This window comes from Copadichromis virginalis, linkage group LG10 (assembly GCF_057382275.1).
Source record: "Copadichromis virginalis isolate Kocher_CV1m ecotype Utaka linkage group LG10, C_Virginalis_male_GT1.1, whole genome shotgun sequence".
NCBI lineage: Eukaryota > Metazoa > Chordata > Actinopteri > Cichliformes > Cichlidae > Copadichromis > Copadichromis virginalis.
In genome coordinates, this window is record NC_140627.1 from 20635997 (window position 1) to 20656173 (window position 20177).

The window sequence follows — 20177 nt, forward strand, 5'->3', positions numbered from 1 at the left end:
CAGCATCACACAGTTGCTGCAGATTTTTCAGATGCACATCCATGATGAGACTCTGCTCCACCACACCCCAAAGGTGCTCTACTGGATTGAGATCTGGTGAGTCTGGAGGCCAATTGAGTGCAGTGATCTCAGTGTTGTGTTCATGAAACCAAGTGTAGTTCCAATTTCCTGTTGCTTAGTTTTAATGAGCCTCAGTTTCCTGTTCTAAGATGACAGTGAGTGGCACCCAGTGTGGTCTTCTGCTACTGTAGGCCACCTGCTTCAAGATTTGGTTGCGCTTTCAGAGATGCTCTTCTGCAAACCTTTGTTCTTATGTGTCCTCAAAGCAGTCAGGCCATTCTCTTCAGACATTAACGGGGCATTTTTGCACAGAGAACTGCTGCTCGCTGGATATTTCCTCTTTTTCGGACCATTCTCTGTAAACCCTAAAGATGCTTGTGTGGGAAAATCCTAGCAGGTCATTAGACCAGCACCAACAATAATCACCATAATTGCTGTAATGAAATGGTTCTTTCCTTTTGAGGCTCCCTTTGAACTCTAGCAGGTTATCTTGACTATATCTACATGCCTAAATTGTTTGACTTGATGTCCACTTACTGGCTTTCTAATGAAGTGGCCAGAGAGTGTCAGCGTATAAAGCAAAAGCATATAATTCTTTTCCTTTATTTATTTTTTCATCACCTCACTAGTTATTTCATTTATTATTCATGTCTCTCATGACTTATCCATGGACTGAGTCGATATTGAATATTTTATTTATTGCATGTTGGCAGCTTTACTTGTAATTTGGTCACACATGGTCGTCCACAGAGGCCGCAATCTATCATAAAGGCGATGTTAAGGGTAGCCAAAAACCTGCTCCTAATGAAATGATGGGTAAATTAAATGAGGCGGCTTTAACCTCCTTTAAATCGCGCGCTGTGATTAAATTTCCCCGGTGGGCTTTTACTGAGAGCATACAAATCGATAAGGTAAAGTAATTCTTGCCTCCGGTGCAACTGCTTTGCTTCGCTCGGCTTCTCTTATGTCGACGAAATTGCCCTTTAACGCCTCCACCAATCAGAATCGTCCAAGCAGATGCGTTTTAGAATTGAGAGCTGTGCTCGTCCAATCAGCGCCCAGCTTTCTCTGCCAGCCTGCGCTCGTATCGTCTGCTCCCCTATCTCTCTCTCTCGCTCTCTGTGTGAATGTTAGATACAGCTCGACTTCTCACGAAGTTAGGAAATGGTGTAGACACCACGGCGGTGACCTTCGCCCATAGATGAGAGTAAACACCGATGTGTGTGTGTTGAGAAGGTGGGGGGAGACAGAGCAGCTGTCTGCCTCTGGCTTAAGGTCCATGTGTGTGTTTCTTCTTCGTATTTCGGCTGGTGAGTGAACACCATTTTTTCTTCTTTTTCACGGTTAAGACATTTCCAGCTAGGATAGCTATCTAAATGGAACCGAATTAGCCCATCCATACCAGGTGCAGGCGGTGAAAACGCGCCGTGACAGTCTGGCTGTCGTTTATGGAGAGCCGTAGGTGTCCCGTGTACTCACTCACCTGGCGGATTTTTTGCCTTCCTGCTTCGGGGTGCAGGGAGACCAGATGTTTGTGGCTGCTGGGCCTGCGCTCTGCTGCCGTGCAGTAATCCTATTTATACAAGCACGCGCACTGCAGTGACAGCGGTGACCTGTTTCAAATACACCCACCAGCAGCCAGCTGGGCCAACATATTTTTGTGCAACTCGGCAAAAATAAATAAATAACGAGAGAGAGCCTCAATTCAGGATGAAGCAGCTGCAACTCAGCATAAGCCTTTGAGACCGTCATTTCACATTTGTTGACACCGAGAGGAAACAATGCAGCACAGAGTAGGAGGGCACATCCTTACAAACTAAATGTGGAGCAAAGGGTATGTTTTTGTGTGACAGTAAGGACTATTTCCTTACTAAAGCTAGGGTTAACGTGGCATTTTATATGGCAGGATAAATGTCTTCCAGATATAGGACGGATATACAGTGATTTAGTAGACTTTGTACACTTCTTCCTTGTTTAATGACAGTAAAACTGTTGTTTCAGCTGCTTTTCTGTCAGCTAATCATTTTGGGTTTCAGAAGGGATGTACCCATAGATCCGCTCATTAGTTTTAGAGCCACATGTTTCCTGTGAGAGACACTCATTGGACACTTTATTGGGTACATCTTTCTAGTATTGGGTTGGATCCCTGTTTGGTTTAAAACTGTCTTGATTTTTCATAGCACAGATTCAATGAAACATTCCTCGGAGATTTTGGTCATTATTGACATGATTTTTGGCTGCACGTCCATGATGCAAATCTCCTGTTCCCTTACAAAGGTGCTCTACTGCACTGAGATCTGGTGACTGTGGAGCACATACGGGTACAGTGAAATTATTGTCATGTCAGGAAACCAGAAAGTGTTACTTTCTGTTGGAAATAGCCATCAAAAGCAAAGAGCGCAGTGCAGTCATAAAGAGATAGGCATGGTCAGCAGTAATACTCAAGGTAGGCTGTGGTGCTTAAATGATGGTTAGTTGGTAACAAAATATCTCCGACATTATTACACCAGCATCAGCCTGAACTGTCAATACAAGGCACGATGGGTGCTTTCATGAACATGCTTTTATATTGCTTACAACAGATTCTGACCCTACCGTCACAGGAGGCAAGTGACAGTTGTCCAGTTTTCGTGAGCCTGTGTGCACTTTAGCCTCAGTTTACTGTTCTTAGTCTACAGGAGTGGCACCCAGTACGGTCTTCTGCTGCTGTAACCCATCTGCTTCCCAGTTCACGTGTTTTGCTTTCAGAGATGCTCTATTGCATACTGGTTATTCTCTCATCTGACCTCTGGTATCCACAAGGCGTTTTCTCACAGAGAACTGTCCCTCACTGGGTATTTGCTCTTTTATTTTTGGACCCTTCACTGTAAACACTGGAGATGACTGTGTGCAAAAACAGCCCCGTAGATCAGCAGTTTCTGAAATACTCAGATCAGCCTGTCTGGGAACAACATCCAACTGAGTCACTGCCATGTGTTTGGATGATTAGATATTCGTGTTAACAAGCAGTTGAACAGGTATGCCTAACAAAGTGTGTGGTGAGAGTGTGTTCACTGTTGTAAACCAGAAGCATTGTGTGTGTAAGAACAGGTGAGCGGGGCTAAAAATTCAAACACCGTTAATAAATGAGGAATAAAACAAATATAGAGACCTGAGGTGAGCATTCACTTCACTGAGGAAAGCCTGTCATTACGGTATAGAGTATAAATAAAGTAAACATAAAAACGAATGAACATGGATATTCAGTGGTGAGAACTGCAAACTGAAACTTTAAAACATAACTGTCAAGATTTTTATCTTTGGCAGGAAGTCAGTTTATATATTTGTTTGGAGGTTTCGTGACAGTCTTCTGCTCAAAGGTTTCAAAGGCGTTGCTTTCTTGCAACCCACCTGAACTGCAGATTCTGCAGATGGACTGTGATCACGGTTCATTCCTCTTATTATTTTAGGTGTGTTTGTGAAAAGACAGTTTTCAGATATGTTGTGTTTGCAGAAACCAATTTAACCATTCTTTCTAAACACATGCTTACCCATGCAGAAAGGTTTGCCTGAGTTTTCAGATATTTGTTATTACTTCCACTGAAGTGCAGTAAAGGAGAACTGACTTTTGTTTGTGGTTTACTAAGCATTAAAAAATATACAAATTAAGTGTTCCTAATGTTTTGCTCCCTCTAAAAATAAAATATCCAGTAGATTTTCAGCACTTCAGGTGCCATCAAATAATCAGAAACTAATGTTTCTCATTCGAGAGGATTTCCTTCCCTTCTCTGTTTCAACTGAATCTGTATGTAAAACAAAAACTATCCATACATGTCTGTTTAACTGGCAATGGGAGGACTAAAACACTGGAGTGTTTAAATTGGAAAATATGCTTCTTTTTCTGTAACATGTCTGATCCAGGCTTTTAAATCTGTTGAGGAAAAAGGGGCGAAAAAAAGCATCAAGACTCAGTACTTTGCCTCTGCAGGCTCCAAGTGGCTTAATCTCTGCATCAAATTAAATTAGAATTACATGTAAAAATCGTTTGGGTGCTACTAGACTTAGGATAGTTTAAGACAGCACCAAACCATCACAGCCCAACCCCAATGTCCTCGTTTACAGCTGTTTTTACTTTTAGTTTTGCCAGAGAGAACATTTTTTCAGGCGGTTTCATCCAACCCACAGAGGGTACTGCTCCCCCACATGCCATCCAGATGTTCGGGATCCCTCCACACCCAGACAGAACAAGCAAGATGCCAAAATGCCCCTGAGAAATGGAGGAATATTTCAGATACACTTTTGCAAGATGCTGCAGTTTCAGTTGCATTAATTCAAGCATTTACTTAAGTAAGTAGTGGCTCGGTGCTTTATACATGCTTTGCTGTTTTAGAGTGCCAGTAAGAGGAATTAAACACCGACTTGTGAAACTCCTCGTATGCACATTGCAGAAGATAAATGGGGAAGTTGCAGGATGTCTGAATTGGTCAATAGTAATGTGAGCTTTAACAAATTGATTTGCGTTTCAGCGTGGCAGAAACTGTCAGTGAGAATAAAAGCATGAGGGAGCTGTAATTAGTGGCTTCAGAAACATTGCCTGAGAGTGTGTCTGCGTTGCGTGCCGCAGTGAACTTTGATATGGCTTTAGCAGTCGGCGGCTCCCCGGAGGAGTGATGCAAAATAGATGCTTTGAGGAGAAAAACTGGATGCATTTCAGCTCCTCTGAAAGCCCGTGTGTGTGTGTGTGTGTGTGTGTGTGTGTGTGTGTGTGCGTGCTCGCGCGCGCAAGTGTTCTTGGCAAAAACGACGGCCACCATTCGCACACTGCTAGCAGATGATAACTCACTCTGGGCTAATGTTGAGAGTTATTTATTGGAAATTTGTAACATGATAATCATGCTTTTTAATACTCAGAAGCTGGAAAATGAGGCTGGGAAAGTACTCTAATAGTGAAGTGCTTTACCGTCATTGAGAAACACAGTGTCTTTGGTCATAAGCTGATTCTTATGCAGCTTTTTCTGAGTTTTATGACATGTTCCTCTCTTGTCTTAGGTAGGAAGCATGGATAAAACGCACAGCTGGTTGTGGAGTGCGACACACCTGGATCCTGCTCACCGATAACGGGTCCAAAGAACTGCAAAAAAGTGAGGAGCCTTCCCAGACACCATCCTCCAGGATTCCTTCAGGATCACTTCCAGCATTCATCCTAAAAGCTGACTGTCAAACTGGCTAAGTTAAACTGAAGTGAGTCCCTCCAGTCTCCTCAGCTGACCCTGAATTAATTTTATGTCCTCCTAACTCCCAAACACACACCTCCCCAACAATGAGGAGCACCAGATCGAACCTGCTGCTGGGCTGCGTGCTCCTCTGCTCCGTCTCCCTTCTCTACCTGGGGATGAGCGGGGTAGACTGCCCTCCGAAAAGCCATCGGCGCCGCTGGATGGAGCTCACTCTGGGCTCAGGCAATCAGAGCTTATCCCTGACTGATCACTTCCCAGAAGACACACCCATTATCTTCATTGGGGGCTTCCCCAGGAGCGGCACGACACTGATGCGCGTCATGCTGGACGCCCACAATGCCGTGCGGTGTGGAGAAGAGACCCGAGTGATTCCCCGCCTCTTGACCATGAGGGCCACTTGGAGCCGCTCAGTGAAGGAGAGAATACGACTGGATGAGGCCGGCGTCACTGACCACGTGTTGGACTCAGCTGTGCGAGCGTTCCTGTTGGAGGTGGGTTTCTCAGGCTGCTTTTGCGATACTGAAACACATCTTCATGTTTTTTAATGGTGAGGAGTGTGTGAGAGAGACAGGGTCACATGTTTGTATTCACATGTATAGCCCAATAAATCCCCAGAGAAATGCCAATATTGGAAGACAAATTTCCATATTTTTGAATCTGTAGTTCATCTTTTAGTTCTTCAGCATTGAAAATCTTTAGCTTGCCCAGATTAACCTGCAGGATATTGTAAAACGTTCCTTTTTTTTGCTTTAATTAGCTATATAGGACCACTTTACAGCAACAGCAGTCTGAACCTGCTTTATGTTGTGAGTTAGGTTTTCGCTCTCTTTCTCTCCCTAACAGTCAGATATAAGTTCTGAGCAGAACCAGGCTCAGGGAGGAGCACACATCTGTCACAGCTGGTATAGGGTTAGATGAAATAGAAAAGAGGAGCTTAGAGACCCCATGAACAATAAACAATACAAACTCCAGGAAGGAGACAGGAAGAAGTTCCCAATGAGCAGAAATGGTGTATGGAAAAAAAAAAGTGGGAAGTTAATTCAGTTGTGTTGGTTTTTACCTTCATTTTAACGATACACCAGTAAAAAAGCTCAGACCTTTGTTGCAGCAGTTTAATAAGAAATATGAAATAATATGAAACTTCCTGGAATAAATGTTTACAGTTTTAACTTCTTCCCCTATAAAAGCGCTGATGTGGAAATTTTGTCTAAGTGGCAGCACCTTATTGTTTAGTACAATAATACAGCGGTGAGTTGCCATTAAGCGCGATTTACACTTCTGCTGGGAATCTTTGTAGAGCTGCGACGCGATCTAAAGAAGTGGTTGACGTTGTTGCCAGCATTTATGTTTGAGCTAGTGCATTACGTATTAATTACCTCGTGGCTGAGTTTCATATGTGGCGCCAGGTGATAGAAACAAATAAAATGTCCTGGGTCCGCACTCTTTGTTGTGGTCAATTTCAAACATGTTTGTTGTTCAAATTTTTCCAACTTCAAGTTTTTTGATTGATGACATTCATTCCAATAGTTTCAGTGATCTGCCTGCAGGGGTTTGCTGACATTTGTGAGTCCTTATATTGATGCAGTTATTATTTCTGTATATTGAGATGATGATAATTGACTTTATTCGGGGTGTGTGTGTGTGTTCCAGGTGATAGTTGGTCACGGGGAGCCTGCGCCTCGCCTTTGCAACAAGGACCCGTTTGCACTGAAGTCTCTGTCTTATTTGGCTCACATCTTCCCGAAAGCAAAGTTTGTGCTCATGCTACGAGATGGACGGGCAACTGTGCACTCAATGATATCACGCAAGGTGCGTTTGTCTGTTTTCTTCTTCATGCTACAGCGTCCTCTCAGGTTGGCTGTTCGAGCAGCCACAAGAGATGCAAAAAAACCCATGCCATCTCGCTGAGTTTTCCCTGTCGGGATTCCTGTGGTGACCTTCACACTGTGCCTCATTTCATAGGTGACCATCTCCGGTTTTGACCTGACCAGCTACAGGGACTGCCTAACAAAGTGGAGCAGTGCGGTGGAGACCATGTTCAGCCAGTGCCAGGCAGTCGGATACGCTAGGTGTCAGCCCATCCGTTATGAGCAGCTTGTCCTCCAACCAGAGGAGGAAATGAGAAAGTTGCTGCACTTTCTGGATTTGCAGTGGGACCCATCGGTGCTGCACCACGAAGAGCTGATTGGAAAGGCTGGTGGTGTGTCTCTATCAAAGTGAGTATATGAAATATGTGCTAGCTTTAGTGATACTTGTTTGTTTAATGTTATAAAGTTTTCAGATGGGCCGTCCTTTATATATCTGCCTTTGATTCAAGTGTCTTTTCAAATGAAAGCTTCTGTTGTGGCAAACGTTTTAGAAGCGGGTATCTCAAAACCTCAGCATAATAAACAGCACACTACACTGAAACTCTCCACATGATAAGATACCCACAGTGGTTTATTTTTAACCTTTAAAAGTAGCAGCAGTCCTAATGTATTTGCATGCAATGTGTGCATGCACTGAAGAAGTTTAGATTACATTACATTTCAACCATGACATGGTTTTAATGCACATGCATACTTTGCATTTTCACCTTCAGTTCTGTTTAGAAATGATTTTATTTCTGTTAAGTGTAAAAAATAGTTTAACAGAAGTTTCTGTTTGTTGTTTACACTTTTAAATGAGGGGGGAAAAAGAGCACAGAGAGATAGGGCTAGTTATGTAATGATCTGCTGGATCAGCCTTGTAGTCTGGTTGCATCAAGTAGCATGTAAGAGGGTATCTTCTGTTGGGCTGTACGCTAATGTTAAACACACACCCTAGCTGGAAGGCTTATCTCCTGACATCGCTCTCTCTCACAGCAGAGGTCATCACTTAATTGCCGCCTTCCAGGTAGCTCTGAACTGAGATGTCATCTGAGCACATTCCAGTAGTAAAGGCAGGACAGTGAGTGAAAACGGGATTTGCTTTGCTTCTTAGTGAGGTTGAACGATTCATGCATCACTAGCAAGAGAGCACAATACTTGTTTTCACACTTAAAAATACCGCTGCAAACACGTACATGAACAGAGCCTGATCAGTGATCAAAAACGCACAACATAGGCAGTGCAGATTCAAGTTTTATTACCGGTTGTGTCTACTGCTAGCTTTCTTCCAGCTTTCCAAGTTGGAAATCCAGAAGGGGTGTAGGAGGCGTTTTAGATGAAAATTTAGACTGAGAACTCGATTGTGCAGTGGTTAGCATTTTTGCCTTGCAGCAAGAAGGCCCTATGTTCAAATGTTATCCCCGTGTCTGCAGGGGTGTCTCCAAGTACTCCGGCTTCCTCCTCACAGTCCAAGGATATGCAGTCAGTGGGGTTAGCTTGACTGGTAATTCTAAAATTGCACATAGGTGTGAACATGAGTGTGAATGGTTTTGTGACAGACTGCTTGCCCATTCTCACCTTATGGTAGGTAGGATAAACACCAGCCCCCTAGCCTACACATAAAAACCTGAATTGAAGCCGAAGAAAATGGATGAAACTGTGTGTGATGTGACGCACTGTAAGTTCATACTGTTGTTGAGAAGTTGTAATGTTCTTTGCTGGATTTAGTGCCTTTGGACAGAGCATTGTCTTGCCCCCTCTACTCTGTTCAGAGCAGAGAGCTGCAGCACCCAGACAGACAAAGAGAGACGTTGTCCCTTGTGAGAGGAGTATGCTGAATACTCAGTTTATTCAGCCATTTGCAGCTGCGTTTAAATGTGACTGAGTTTTCACCTTTCTTTTGTTTTGCTTCTTGTTTGTCTTCTGTTTTTCTCTATTTTCCTGTTGCATTTTATACCGCTTTGGTTCACAGCATTTTGTTCAACCCTTGTTGTTTTTAAAAGTGCCCTAATTCACTCGACTTATTCAAAACTGAACTAACTGAGGTTTCCCCATTTTACTAGTTTTGCAAAATTTGATGTTTCACAACTTGAGAAACCAAAAGTGTTTCAGTTGTTTCAAAAGTGAAAATCAGACCGTCAAATTTGACTCAGGAGTAATCCCGCAAATTTTCATGCAGTCTCTGCTGGAGGATGGTAAAAATTCTCCAATGCGCATGAAGTGAATGGTCAACACACATCCGGCCATATCCAGTCTAGAGGAGGTCTAGGGAAGTTTTTTAATTGGTTTGCATGAAAGAAACAGATTTGCTGAATATGCAGTTAGCTTGCAGTTAATAGGCTGTGTTCCTGTTATTATTGTTAGGCCATATACGCTGTGCACATGCATGATGCTGAATTTAAACGGTTTACTCATCCTGTGAATTCACACCCCGCTGGCTTTGAGGGGCAGCTATATTTCACGATAGAAAGTGTTGTTTTTTTCAGGTTTCTGAAAGCCAGCTGAGATTCCCACTTCTCACACGTCTCGCTCACACACTCCATGTGCTGACCACATTTTTGCTTACTCATCTTTGATATTTATTCAGTAACTGTATATGAACATATAAAAGTTTCATTGTAATAAAATACAGAGCAAATCATTAGTAAAAGTAAATGTTCTTACACTGCAACATGCTTTATTGAATGATAAGGCCTTCTCAGATGTGCTTATGGTAAATAAGCAGCACAGCTTGAAGGTTAAATGATGGTCCAAGATTAAGAAAGGCACCAGTTGGACTGTTTACTCTGCAGTGGTGCCAACACGTATGTCTGTCCTCATTAACAACAGTGCAATTAAAATAAAGTCTTCCATAATGTAATGAATAAGTTATTTTATATGGCCGCATTTTTCTTCATCCATTTCTATATGATAGTACTCCATCTGCATTAGTGAGAAATAAAGTGAAACTGTTGCACCTGGAAAAAATTTGATTTTTACTCATTCTGTCTGCACCGAGGGTTTAAAGTGCGGAGTGATCTCAGCTAATTCACTGGGATCCTCCTCAGTCCTGCAGGTTTTTTTATGTTTTGTATTCCAACAGATTTTCTGTTTCTTAAGATGACAGTGTCAGATATAGCAGGGTGCACAACGGTGTGAAAATATGTGTGAAGAATGATATGTGTGAGGTGTTCACTCAAAACAAGTCTTAAACCACAGGAAGTCACATGACTGTGAGACCTTCGTGTCTTCTAAAGTTGAAACTCATGTGTTTTGTCATGTAATGTGACATTTAGCAAAAAAAATCACTTTAAGTTCAAGTGTATGTTTTTGTGTTTGTTTTCATTATTGATTAATACATTTATATTATTAAAAAAAAAAACTGCTGCAGAATTTTTCCCCTAACAGTTTCAGGTTTAGTCTTAAGGGAATTTCACCAAATGCGATTGACCCTGTGGGTTTTACCTCAGATGTTTTGTTCTCATGCAAATCAGGACTGTAAGCAGTAAGCACAAGTCTAAAAATGCAACTCAAAACAGGCAAACCCACCATGAGAAAAAAAAAATACTAATCACGTCGTGCAGGATGCCGAAAATCTTCATTTTAAATCAGCCAAACCTTTCAGGGTTAAGTAAAGCTTACAGGACTCCCACAGAAAGACTTTTTAATTTGTGTTGCTCCACTTGTTTGTTGTGCCTCAAGTAGAGCATTTCTCTGCAGGCCAGAAGCTCGGGGGATTTGGTGGGAGTTTGGCTGCTAAACTGAAACTTGGCGCGCATTTGAAGGAATTAGGCCACATTCTGGGAGAATTAGCACCCTCATTTTGAGAAGTTATGCAACGGCCGGCGCAGTGTTAGTCACCCAAATGCTTAAAGTAGGAAATGTGGAACAGGGTGCACACATTAATTAAATCAGAGGGAGTTATATGGAAGATTTAAAATGACTAGTTTCCTCCGAGTTACTCTCTGTTCTCATCTGCAATTCTTTGTGACGCTCTTTATTATTTTCTGTCGATACACAAAATAAAAGCAAATTAATAATACGCTAAAGAACTAAACTGTTTTATTCTTGCCAATCATGATTATGACACAAATGCACACAGAAAAAATGCATTTATTTTATTCTTTAATATTTTATTTTTGTATTTAACCCTTTTATTTATCTTTCTTTGGTGGCCAGTAACTTATGAATTATTATTTCCCATTGAGGCTGCTGTGAAGGGGCACGCCTTGGTTGTAAAGAGATCAAATGAATGAGCAGAACTAATTTCTCTTTGTATAAAACTTGCGCACTCGCATACATGACGTGGGTGTTTGGCTCTCTGCAGGGTGGAGCGTTCGACAGACCAGGTGATGAAGCCAGTGAATACGGAGGCACTGTCCAAGTGGGTGGGGCAAATTCCCCCTGACGTGGTCAACGACATGGCTGAAATCGCTCCCATGCTGGCTCGCCTGGGCTACAACCCCCATGCCAACCCTCCCGACTACACAAAAACGGAGCCCCTGGCACCTGAGTTCAACTACTCACACGTGAGTTTAAAAGCGTTAAAAGTGTTTTTGCCACTTAGACATCCAAACCCTAACATGATGAATTTACCATATGAAACAGTGGAAGGAGATTTTATTGTACCACCAAAAGGACATGCAGATGAACAATAACTACCTAAATTAGAAAAGTTGGCTCTGCTTTTTTAAATTCAAGAATGGGTGAAACTAACGAGCCAGCTTTTCCTCTCAAGAGAAACCTTAAAAAAAACAAAGATTTGCCCTTGAGTAGAAGGATTCAAGGGAGTCCTGCAGTTTGTTTGTATATGTTTCTGTTAACAGGAAAACATCAGCTTCTTCCTGCTTGTTTTCACTAAAGTGAATGATTGTATTTCCCATGATCAGGAGAGATGTATCCTTTTTCATTATATAGTCTTTTTACACCTTGCTGTGTGCTAGCTTGCCTAATTTTACATGTGGTGTTGCATGTAGGCGTGCTCTGTTTGGCTGTTTCACAAATGCCCCACAGCCCAGAGATCTGTACTGCAAAGTAGGATTTGGCCTTATCAACCTAACTTCAGACTTAACCTTGGGTTTTCAGTATTACAAGGAAGGTTCACATGTTAACATTTTCTAAAAACCTGTTCCGTAGCAGGTTAGGCTCAAGATTAGAGACCAACGGCTATGAAATCAGTGACAAGTCAAATGTCAATCAGCTGTATTCTTCACTCTCACTTGTAGTCGCTTCAGTCGCTCAGGTGGAAGTTGAGAAAAGTTTATCTTGTCCTGCTCACTTCCTGTCACCTGTGGTTATTTCACCCGTAGCTGCTTGTGGTTTGTGTGTGTACGCAGCTTTAAACACCACTGAGTCTACAGCTGAGAGAGTAAAAAACACTCTTGTAGTTGTAATCCATCAGAATCAAGTAGACTTGTTCATGTCTCTGATAACCGCTTATCCTGATTGCCCACATTAGGGTAAGTGAAACCAGTCAACAGTACTTGGCGTAGCAAAATCCAAGAACACAAATGTTGCTTCAACCTCCTCAGTTCAGAGTCAGATTGCAGCCATATGATACTATAGCAGCTAATTACATTACAAAAGCTGGCAATAATTCATTCCTTGTTATGCACACTGATGAGCCAGCGAGCAGGAAGTGTGTAACAAACAGTCCTCTACTTCCTTAACAGGTCTTTGACCTTAATCTTCAGTGCCATGATAAACAGTCTGAAGGAGCTGCAGTTCTTGTTTCTCGACAGCTGCTGCAGCCCAGATGTTGGTGCACATCCACTGCTGCACCTGCATGTTAACATGCAGCACTCTAATCAGATATTATGTTTCACCAAGTGACATCCAGCGGTGCAGAGAACTTCACGTAGCTGCCAGAGTGAATCAGTTTGCAACCATAAATCAGCCTCGATAATTTCTCCTGTTATTCTGTGACCTGTGAATGACTCTGTCTTTTCTTTCCATAGAAAGAAAAATCAGCAGATGTTCCTCACCCCAGCTAAGCATGGCTGTGATGTTCAGCGATATGGATGCGCCGCAACGACAGATTTCAAGTTCTGGAGGAGCTACACCTGGCAGGAAAGATTTAAGTGTTCCATGTGTGTTTCTGAGTCGTTCGTAAGACTCGTGTGCGGTGTCCGTGTCTGTACACTGGCGGAGTGTTTAAGATGCAGGTCTGGAGTGGACTACCTGCTCAGGGAAGTTCTGCTTCTTCGCCACTCATCGTTCCACCCCTCCAGGTCGAATCTGTGTTTCAGCTCGACCATCATGTCAGCTGTTATGACCTCATCATCACAATGTGAATCTGTCTTCAGACCAATCCCTCACTCGCTGGGTGTTCGTGAAGCATAACGACTGTATATTTTTTGAAGACGTATGTTTATTTTCTTAATAAATTATTTTGCTGTTGCCCATTCAGGAATTTCAGAACTGGAACAATTTCTAATTGTGGTAAATTGTTGAGCATTATTAAAAAGAAAATAAATGTCACCTCTTGCTGTGGTCCACCTATTTGTTTACTAGTTTAATGTTCTCCATAGCGCCACCCGGTGGCGCCGAATTGACATAGCACCATTTAAAGGAACGACGGAGAACTGACTCGTTAATTATAAATACAGAGCATGTTTATAAAGCAGGACAGTCGTTATCTTCTGTGCTTCACACTGAGCCACTAGCACCACGCTGGACCTGCTGCCCTCTGGACGTGAACTGGGGCGTTACTGTATTTTGTTCCCGTGTTGGCGTGCTGGGAGCGTGATGCCACATCTCCCTGCTGCTGGGCTGTGAGAGGTTTTCTGGGGTGGGCGGAGCTTGTGAGCTGCACCCGATCATGTGCAGGAGACACCTGGAGAACTGAGAGGGAAAGAGAGGTAGAAGGAAAATCCATGCATGCCTGATATTAACCACATGATAATCTTTAGGGGGAAAAAGAACTTCAGACCATCTCTTACACACGCTATGAGGGGGATTTTAGACTTTCAGAAAACATTTGGACAATAAGTCCAAATGGGAACAGGAATTTTGTCTAATTATTTTTCCAGTATGGGGGCTTTATTGTATGAGGGTTTTATTTTAGTTCAACTACTGTGGATTTGTTGTGCTTAATTCAATTTTATATAAATTTTTACTAGTTTCACTGTTAGTTTCGGTACTTCTAATTATTATCACCTGGAGGACATCTTCTCAGGGGTTCCACATTTTTATTTTAGTTGCAAGTTTCAGTTAGTTTTCATTTTATTTTCAGTTAACTTAAATGTTTTCACACCTGCTTTTAGTTTGTATACTAACCTTGAAGGCAGAACAATGCATTTAGGCATGTAGACATGATCAAGACAACTTGGTGAAGTTCAAACCGAGGATCAGAATGAAGAAAAAAAGTGACTAGCCAGATAGGCTAGTCTGAGTATTTCAGAAACTGCTGATCTGCTGGGATTTTCCTGCCCAACCATCTGCACGGTTTACAGTGAATGGGCCAAAAACAGGAGGTCCCTGAGCTTCACTCCTCTGGGTGAAAATGCCTTGTTGATGTCAGAGGTCAGAGAAGAAAGATTGGAAGCAGTCTAAAGGTGCAGCAATTTGAATCGTTTCATCAATTGAATGTAGAAGTGCATCTCGTCAAACCTTGAAGCAGATGAGCTACTGAGTGTCACTACTGTCATCTAAGAACAGGAAACCGAAGCAACAGTTCACATGCACTCACTAAAATTGAAGAACAGAAAACTGGAAATAGGAAATTTGATGTAAACATGAAAGCATGAATCCAGCCTGCCTTGTATCAACATTTCAGGCCGGTTAGTGTTGGTGTAATGATATGGGGGATATTTTCTCAGCACGCTTTGGGCCCCTTAGTATCAACTGGGCACTGTTTAAATGATACAGCCTCCCTGAATATTGCTGCTGACCATGTCCATCACTTTATGATTGGAGGTGTTTGCATTTTAAAATGTTTTCCAATGAATATTTTTATTTTTGTTTTTAATGAAAATGATTTCAAATAGTCAGGTATCGGAGTTGCTGCTGATGAAAGTTGGTGTCATTTTAATCTGGAGGAGTTTTTCCTGTTTTCTTACCTGGCTGTTCAGCACCACGTAAATAAAGGGGTTGATGACGGTGCTGGTTTTTGCCAACAGTGAGGGGATTAAACTGGCGGCAGGCGGCACTAAGCCCAGCCTTCCAAATGAAGCCAGCATCGCCACAACTCCGTATGGCATCCAGCACAATAGGTAGCCTGTCACCATGGTGACCACCATCAGAAGGACACGGCCTTCTCTCCAGTCAGGGTAGGTTGAGTTAATCCCTGTGACCTGCAGACACCCACACTTCTTTTAAACACACCGGCAGATGCACAGAGGTGAGAGCCAGATTTCAAACATTACGCAGAGGTCAAAGGTGAAGCTACGAGCTTACCTGCCTCGCCACTGCTCGTACAGCGAGGAGGATCTTCCCGTAGCAGAAGAACATGAGCACCAGCGGCAGGAGGAGGCAGAAGACGAACAGACAGCTGACATAAGAGCGAGCCGTGGCTGTGCGCTGGTGCCACTGGACCGAGCAGGTGGTGCCAGGACCCTCCAGCCCATAGCTGCACCGCAACACAGGATGAACAGTAAGTTACTGTCTTCCTTCATCAAACAAAACAGAAACAAGCAGCTCTCAAATAGACAAAAGGGTTGCACAGAGCAGGAAAATATCTTGTTTTTTAAAATATGTACACATTTTAAATACTTCTGTTGTGAAAAACAAGAAAAATGCCAGTTTTAATGAGGTTGATTTAATGTTTTCATTTTTTTAAAGATGTCCTTTTTTGGCTTTCCTGACATATCTGTACTGTTAGAGTGTTGGATGCATATAAAACACGGCCAAGTTTCCAAATAATGAGGTCAGCATATGTGCAAATACTCTCTGTGAGCCAAAACGAGCCGATATCCTTAATGTTGTCATCTCAGGCACACAGCCCTGACCGTAAAGTCCCACCAGCTCAGTGTTTAAACCTGTTTTTAATAAATGACAGTCAATCAGAAATAAACTGGCTTAAAGGGAAGTGAAGGCACTGCACTAAAGTCCAGCATGACATACATAAATCCACTCAGTCAAAGAATGAAAACATGGAGCTGCTTTTGTGTGAAATAAAATCACACGGATATGGATTGAAAGCAAAACTCAGAATTTGTGGCTACTGAGGTAGCTGCCTGGACCGAGAACTTAAGTTGCAGTTTATATCCATGCCAGACCACAGCTGACCTTTAATATAAAAAACCTAAAAATAAATTTTTAAAAAATTTAAAAATGAAAGATGAAAAATCAGCTTCCTGTTACCCAAATGTTCAATTCAATGCAAATATTCTCAGTTATACACGTCACTTGCTTAACCAGAGAGAAACATATATTAGAGACACACAGCTGCAACAAAAAAGTGTGCTCAAGTCATGAGAGAGCTTGTGTCTTTAATCATCTTTAGGCATTTAAACAGTGAACTACAATGAGCCAGAGCTCTCTAATGACCTAACATTTCTCAGCCTTTGATCTCATTGTTAAAGCAGTGAACAGACTGGTTCTTATTTAGTGTTTTTCAGCTCTACTTGAGCACTCAAAGCCCTTTAATATAATATTCACTCTGATGACATCGGGAAACAGGGTTCAGTATCTTGAAGGATACATTGGCACACAGACTAGAGCAGCCAGAAATTGAACCACCAACCTTCTGATTATCACTCTGCCTCTATTTCTGCCAGCTGTAGTGGTTCATTATTTTGTAAATCACAGACTTTTCTCTGAGGTCTGGAATATTTCAGGTTGGCTGACCTGCTCCAGCCCAGCAGTGGCGGCACTGTCCACACCAGCGAATAGAGCCAGGAGGCTGCGACGGCGAGCCAGGCCCTGCGGTACTGACAGGAGTCCGACTGCTGCTTGCAGAGCAGCACAGAGTAGCGTTCAAAGGACAGGAGAGCCAGAGACACTAGAGACACGATCCCTGCCATAGAGAGACGTCAGGTGAAAGAGCAGCAGTGATCAAACAGGATGCTGATGCATTCTTATTTTTCATAACCAGAGTAGCAGAAACATTTCAAGATAAAATAATTTTATAAAAACATTTTACAAACTATACCCAACAGGATCCAAAGAAGCCTCGTTGTGGGTTTTTTCTTATTTGGATCTTCGTTAGTTTTTTAATGGAATAGTGAAGAATAAAAAATATAAACTACAATAGTGTTCAAAAACTGCCTTTTATGCTACGCTCTCCTTTCCCAGAGTAAAACTGGGCTTCATTAACCTCACTCACCGAAGAGAGCATTGGAGAAGCCATACCACTTGCACCCGTAGGAACCTGTCAGCCACCTGCCACGTACGCTGGCGGAAAAACTGAGGGATGTGCCAAAGATGCAAACGAGCATGTCGCTGATGCTGATGTTGACGAGAAGCAGGTTGGCCGGAGTCCTCAGCCCAGAAAAACGTGAGAACACCAGGAGCACCAGAAAGTTGCCGAAGAACCCCAGAACCAGGACGAACCCAAGAAAGACGGCTGCCGCGGTGTGACCTGCTTGGCTCAGGGCACCGGGGATGTGCTCTGTGCTGAGGTTGTTGTGCTGTGGGTGGGTCACCATGGCAATGAGTAGAAAGACAAAGCAAAGGCGTATGGAGGTATCCTCTTAGAGAAGTAGTTAAACTGAATTCATTGGAGGCATTAGTAGGAAATACATCTACAAGATGTCTGCAAAAGCTTAAATACTCAAGGGGAGTGGGCAGAATGGGGGAGTTGGGGGGGAGATTTGTCTTTTTCTCATACATTATGGATATGAGTTGTATGAGTTGCTGCCAGTTTATTATTTCTTCAAATGAAAACACTGAATACTGTCAAAGAAGAACTTAAACTAAACAAGGAAATACTAAGATGGGCCCGTTTTCCTATTCTTTTTTTTTTTTGGTAGATTAAAAAGTGAAGAGCACTTCTATGAAAGGCAACGAATCAATCAAAAGAAGAGATGTCTTTATTTTGTTCTGTTAGAGGCTAATACTTTGTTAAGAACCAGATTGGGGACCTAAATATCTCTGCCAGCTTATCAATAATATAAGCTTTGGCTCACTCAGATGCTGAGCCAGGAACACACTCGGGTCCAAAAAATTCAAGTGAAGCCTGTCAGTGGGAGAACTCTTGGAGGAGAATCCAAGGAAAATGCAAAAACTGGGGAGGTTTGAAGAGGCTGTGCAGAAGGCGGCCAGGCGGTGGAAAAAACTGGTGAACAGGGGAGAAGATGAGGGCAGGCAGGTGACTGGCAGCAGAAGAAAGGTTACTCCCGAAGGAACTGGAACTAAAGGCTAAGCATGCAGAAATGATTCTGGAGCAAAGTATGGAGACAAGCTGGGCTAACACTAAGACCTGGATTCTGGGTTACAAGCTTCTGTGATGCTCTGCAGCAGGATGTGGAGCAGGGCTGCTGTGGAAAAGAAGTGGCGCTAGGAAGTGATGAAGGGTGAGGGTTGAGAGTGGGCATCATTCTGGACGGAAGAATGAAGAAATGACAGGAGATCTGCGGGCGGGAGATCAGCTGACAGATTTAAACATTATTTTTCTCCTGTAAATATAAAAAAAATCATACAGGATGCTGTGTACTTTAATTAAATAATATTTACATCATTTTTAAACTAATTTAGAGCTGACATTATTAGTTATGGAATAATTCAAGCCAACAGCTCTCACTCAAAAGTCGAACTTAGGCCTATAAGATCACTTTGATGCAGTACTACACTTTAACCACTGGAGGGAGCATTTTCTAATGGATGAAAGTTCCGTTAAAACGTCATCTTCGGGTCTTCAGACTATAGATAAAACAAACCTTAACTCTACAGAAATGCTTATATTGTTATTTGAATCAGGCTAATTTAATTAACTATTACATTTTTATATTTGTTTATAAAATGATATAATCAGTGTTGGGAAGGTTACTTTTAAAATGTATTCCATTACAGAATACAGAATACATGCCCCAAAATGTATTCTGTAACGTATTCTGTTACGTTACTCAATGACAGTAACGTATTCTGAATACTTTGGATTACTTAATATATTATCGTGCTTTTTACAACAACGTGAATGTGCTATTGCTGTGTGATTTATTACTATTACTGAAGGTCCGCGACTCCGAACTGTAGTAAATGGACCTCTGACTAATACGGCGGGGTCCCTGTCGGCTCGTAGCCGAAAAATAGCTTTACTTTGTTGTGTGGGTCAATTTTTCTTGCGAAAGACAGAGGCAGGCGTTGAAAGGCTGCTCCAACGGAACTTATTGTTTTCGGAGGAAAACACGAACACGGTGTACAGTCGAGTCTTAATAGCTTACTTACAACTGGGCTCGTCAGGCACTCTTCTTGGCTGAAGTGGTTATTATTATATTTACATGCTTCCAGCTCCCGTTTTTCCTCGATGACAACTCGTACCTTTCTACTCCCCTTTTTCTCCCTCCTCGCGCTCACAGACCCATAACGGGTATGGCAGTCCATTCTCCCTGCAACACGGACTACACTGCCCATGATGCTACATTCTTAAGAGCTATGCTTGTAGCATTCTGCCTGTTAGCTTAGCACAACAACAACAACGAAAAGGCGCTCTCTCACCCAGGAAACACACAGTCGCAGAGAGAGAGAGCGTCGCCCTGTAACCATGGCAACCGTAACGCTGCCGCCTGGAACAACAGAACGTAGCTGTCAAACAAAACCCAAACAGTCCTGACCCGCGACAAAATGAAACGGGAAAGTACCGCAGTGTAATCCATTTATTTCAACAAAGTAACTGTATTCTGAATACCACCTTTTTAAACGGTAACTGTAACGGAATACAGTTACTCATATTTTGTATTTTAAATACGTAACGGCGGTACATGTATTCCGTTACTCCCCAACACTGGATATAATTTGCAGTGATGACGGGAAGAGCCTATCCTTGTCTTTCCTGGTGGTGGTATTCTCTGTGTCAGTTAAACACAGTGTTGTTGGACGTGTAGTTTTACTTGTAGTTATAGTGTGTCTTCTGTAGTCCTTTCCACTCAGACTTGTATTTTGTAACTCACTGGAGCTGTTTACAGATTTGTAAAGG

General features: G+C 42.4%; 2 protein-coding genes across 4 annotated transcripts; one reads left to right on the forward strand and one right to left on the reverse strand.

Annotated features, from left to right (window-relative positions):
• The first annotated feature begins 20 nt into the window (after positions 1–20).
• LOC146700398 (protein-tyrosine sulfotransferase 1-like) lies at positions 21–13429 on the forward strand. 3 transcript variants are annotated; one of them, XM_085470566.1, is made up of 7 exons: positions 1134–1370; positions 4225–4386; positions 5089–5767; positions 6927–7085; positions 7239–7492; positions 11430–11631; positions 13060–13429. In XM_085470566.1, exons 3-7 carry the CDS (start codon positions 5360–5362, stop codon positions 13093–13095), a joined length of 1059 nt encoding a protein of 352 aa, XP_085326692.1. In that variant the 5' UTR covers positions 1134–1370; positions 4225–4386; positions 5089–5359; the 3' UTR covers positions 13096–13429. The 3 variants fall into 3 exon arrangements, with proteins under 3 accessions (XP_085326693.1, XP_085326692.1, XP_085326691.1); XM_085470567.1 differs by lacking the exons at positions 1134–1370; positions 4225–4386 and adding an exon at positions 21–96; XM_085470565.1 differs by lacking the exon at positions 4225–4386.
• A 161-nt stretch (positions 13430–13590) lies between these two features.
• On the reverse strand, positions 13591–19669 carry LOC146700399 (pinopsin-like). The gene is made up of 6 exons (XM_085470564.1): positions 19430–19669; positions 17370–17673; positions 16892–17060; positions 15500–15671; positions 15163–15396; positions 13591–13945 (listed from the first exon to the last, which is right to left on the reverse strand). The coding sequence occupies exons 1-6, from the start codon at positions 19613–19615 to the stop codon at positions 13751–13753; spliced, it is 1260 nt and encodes a 419-aa protein (XP_085326690.1). The 5' UTR covers positions 19616–19669; the 3' UTR covers positions 13591–13750.
• Between the last annotated feature and the right edge of the window lie 508 nt (positions 19670–20177).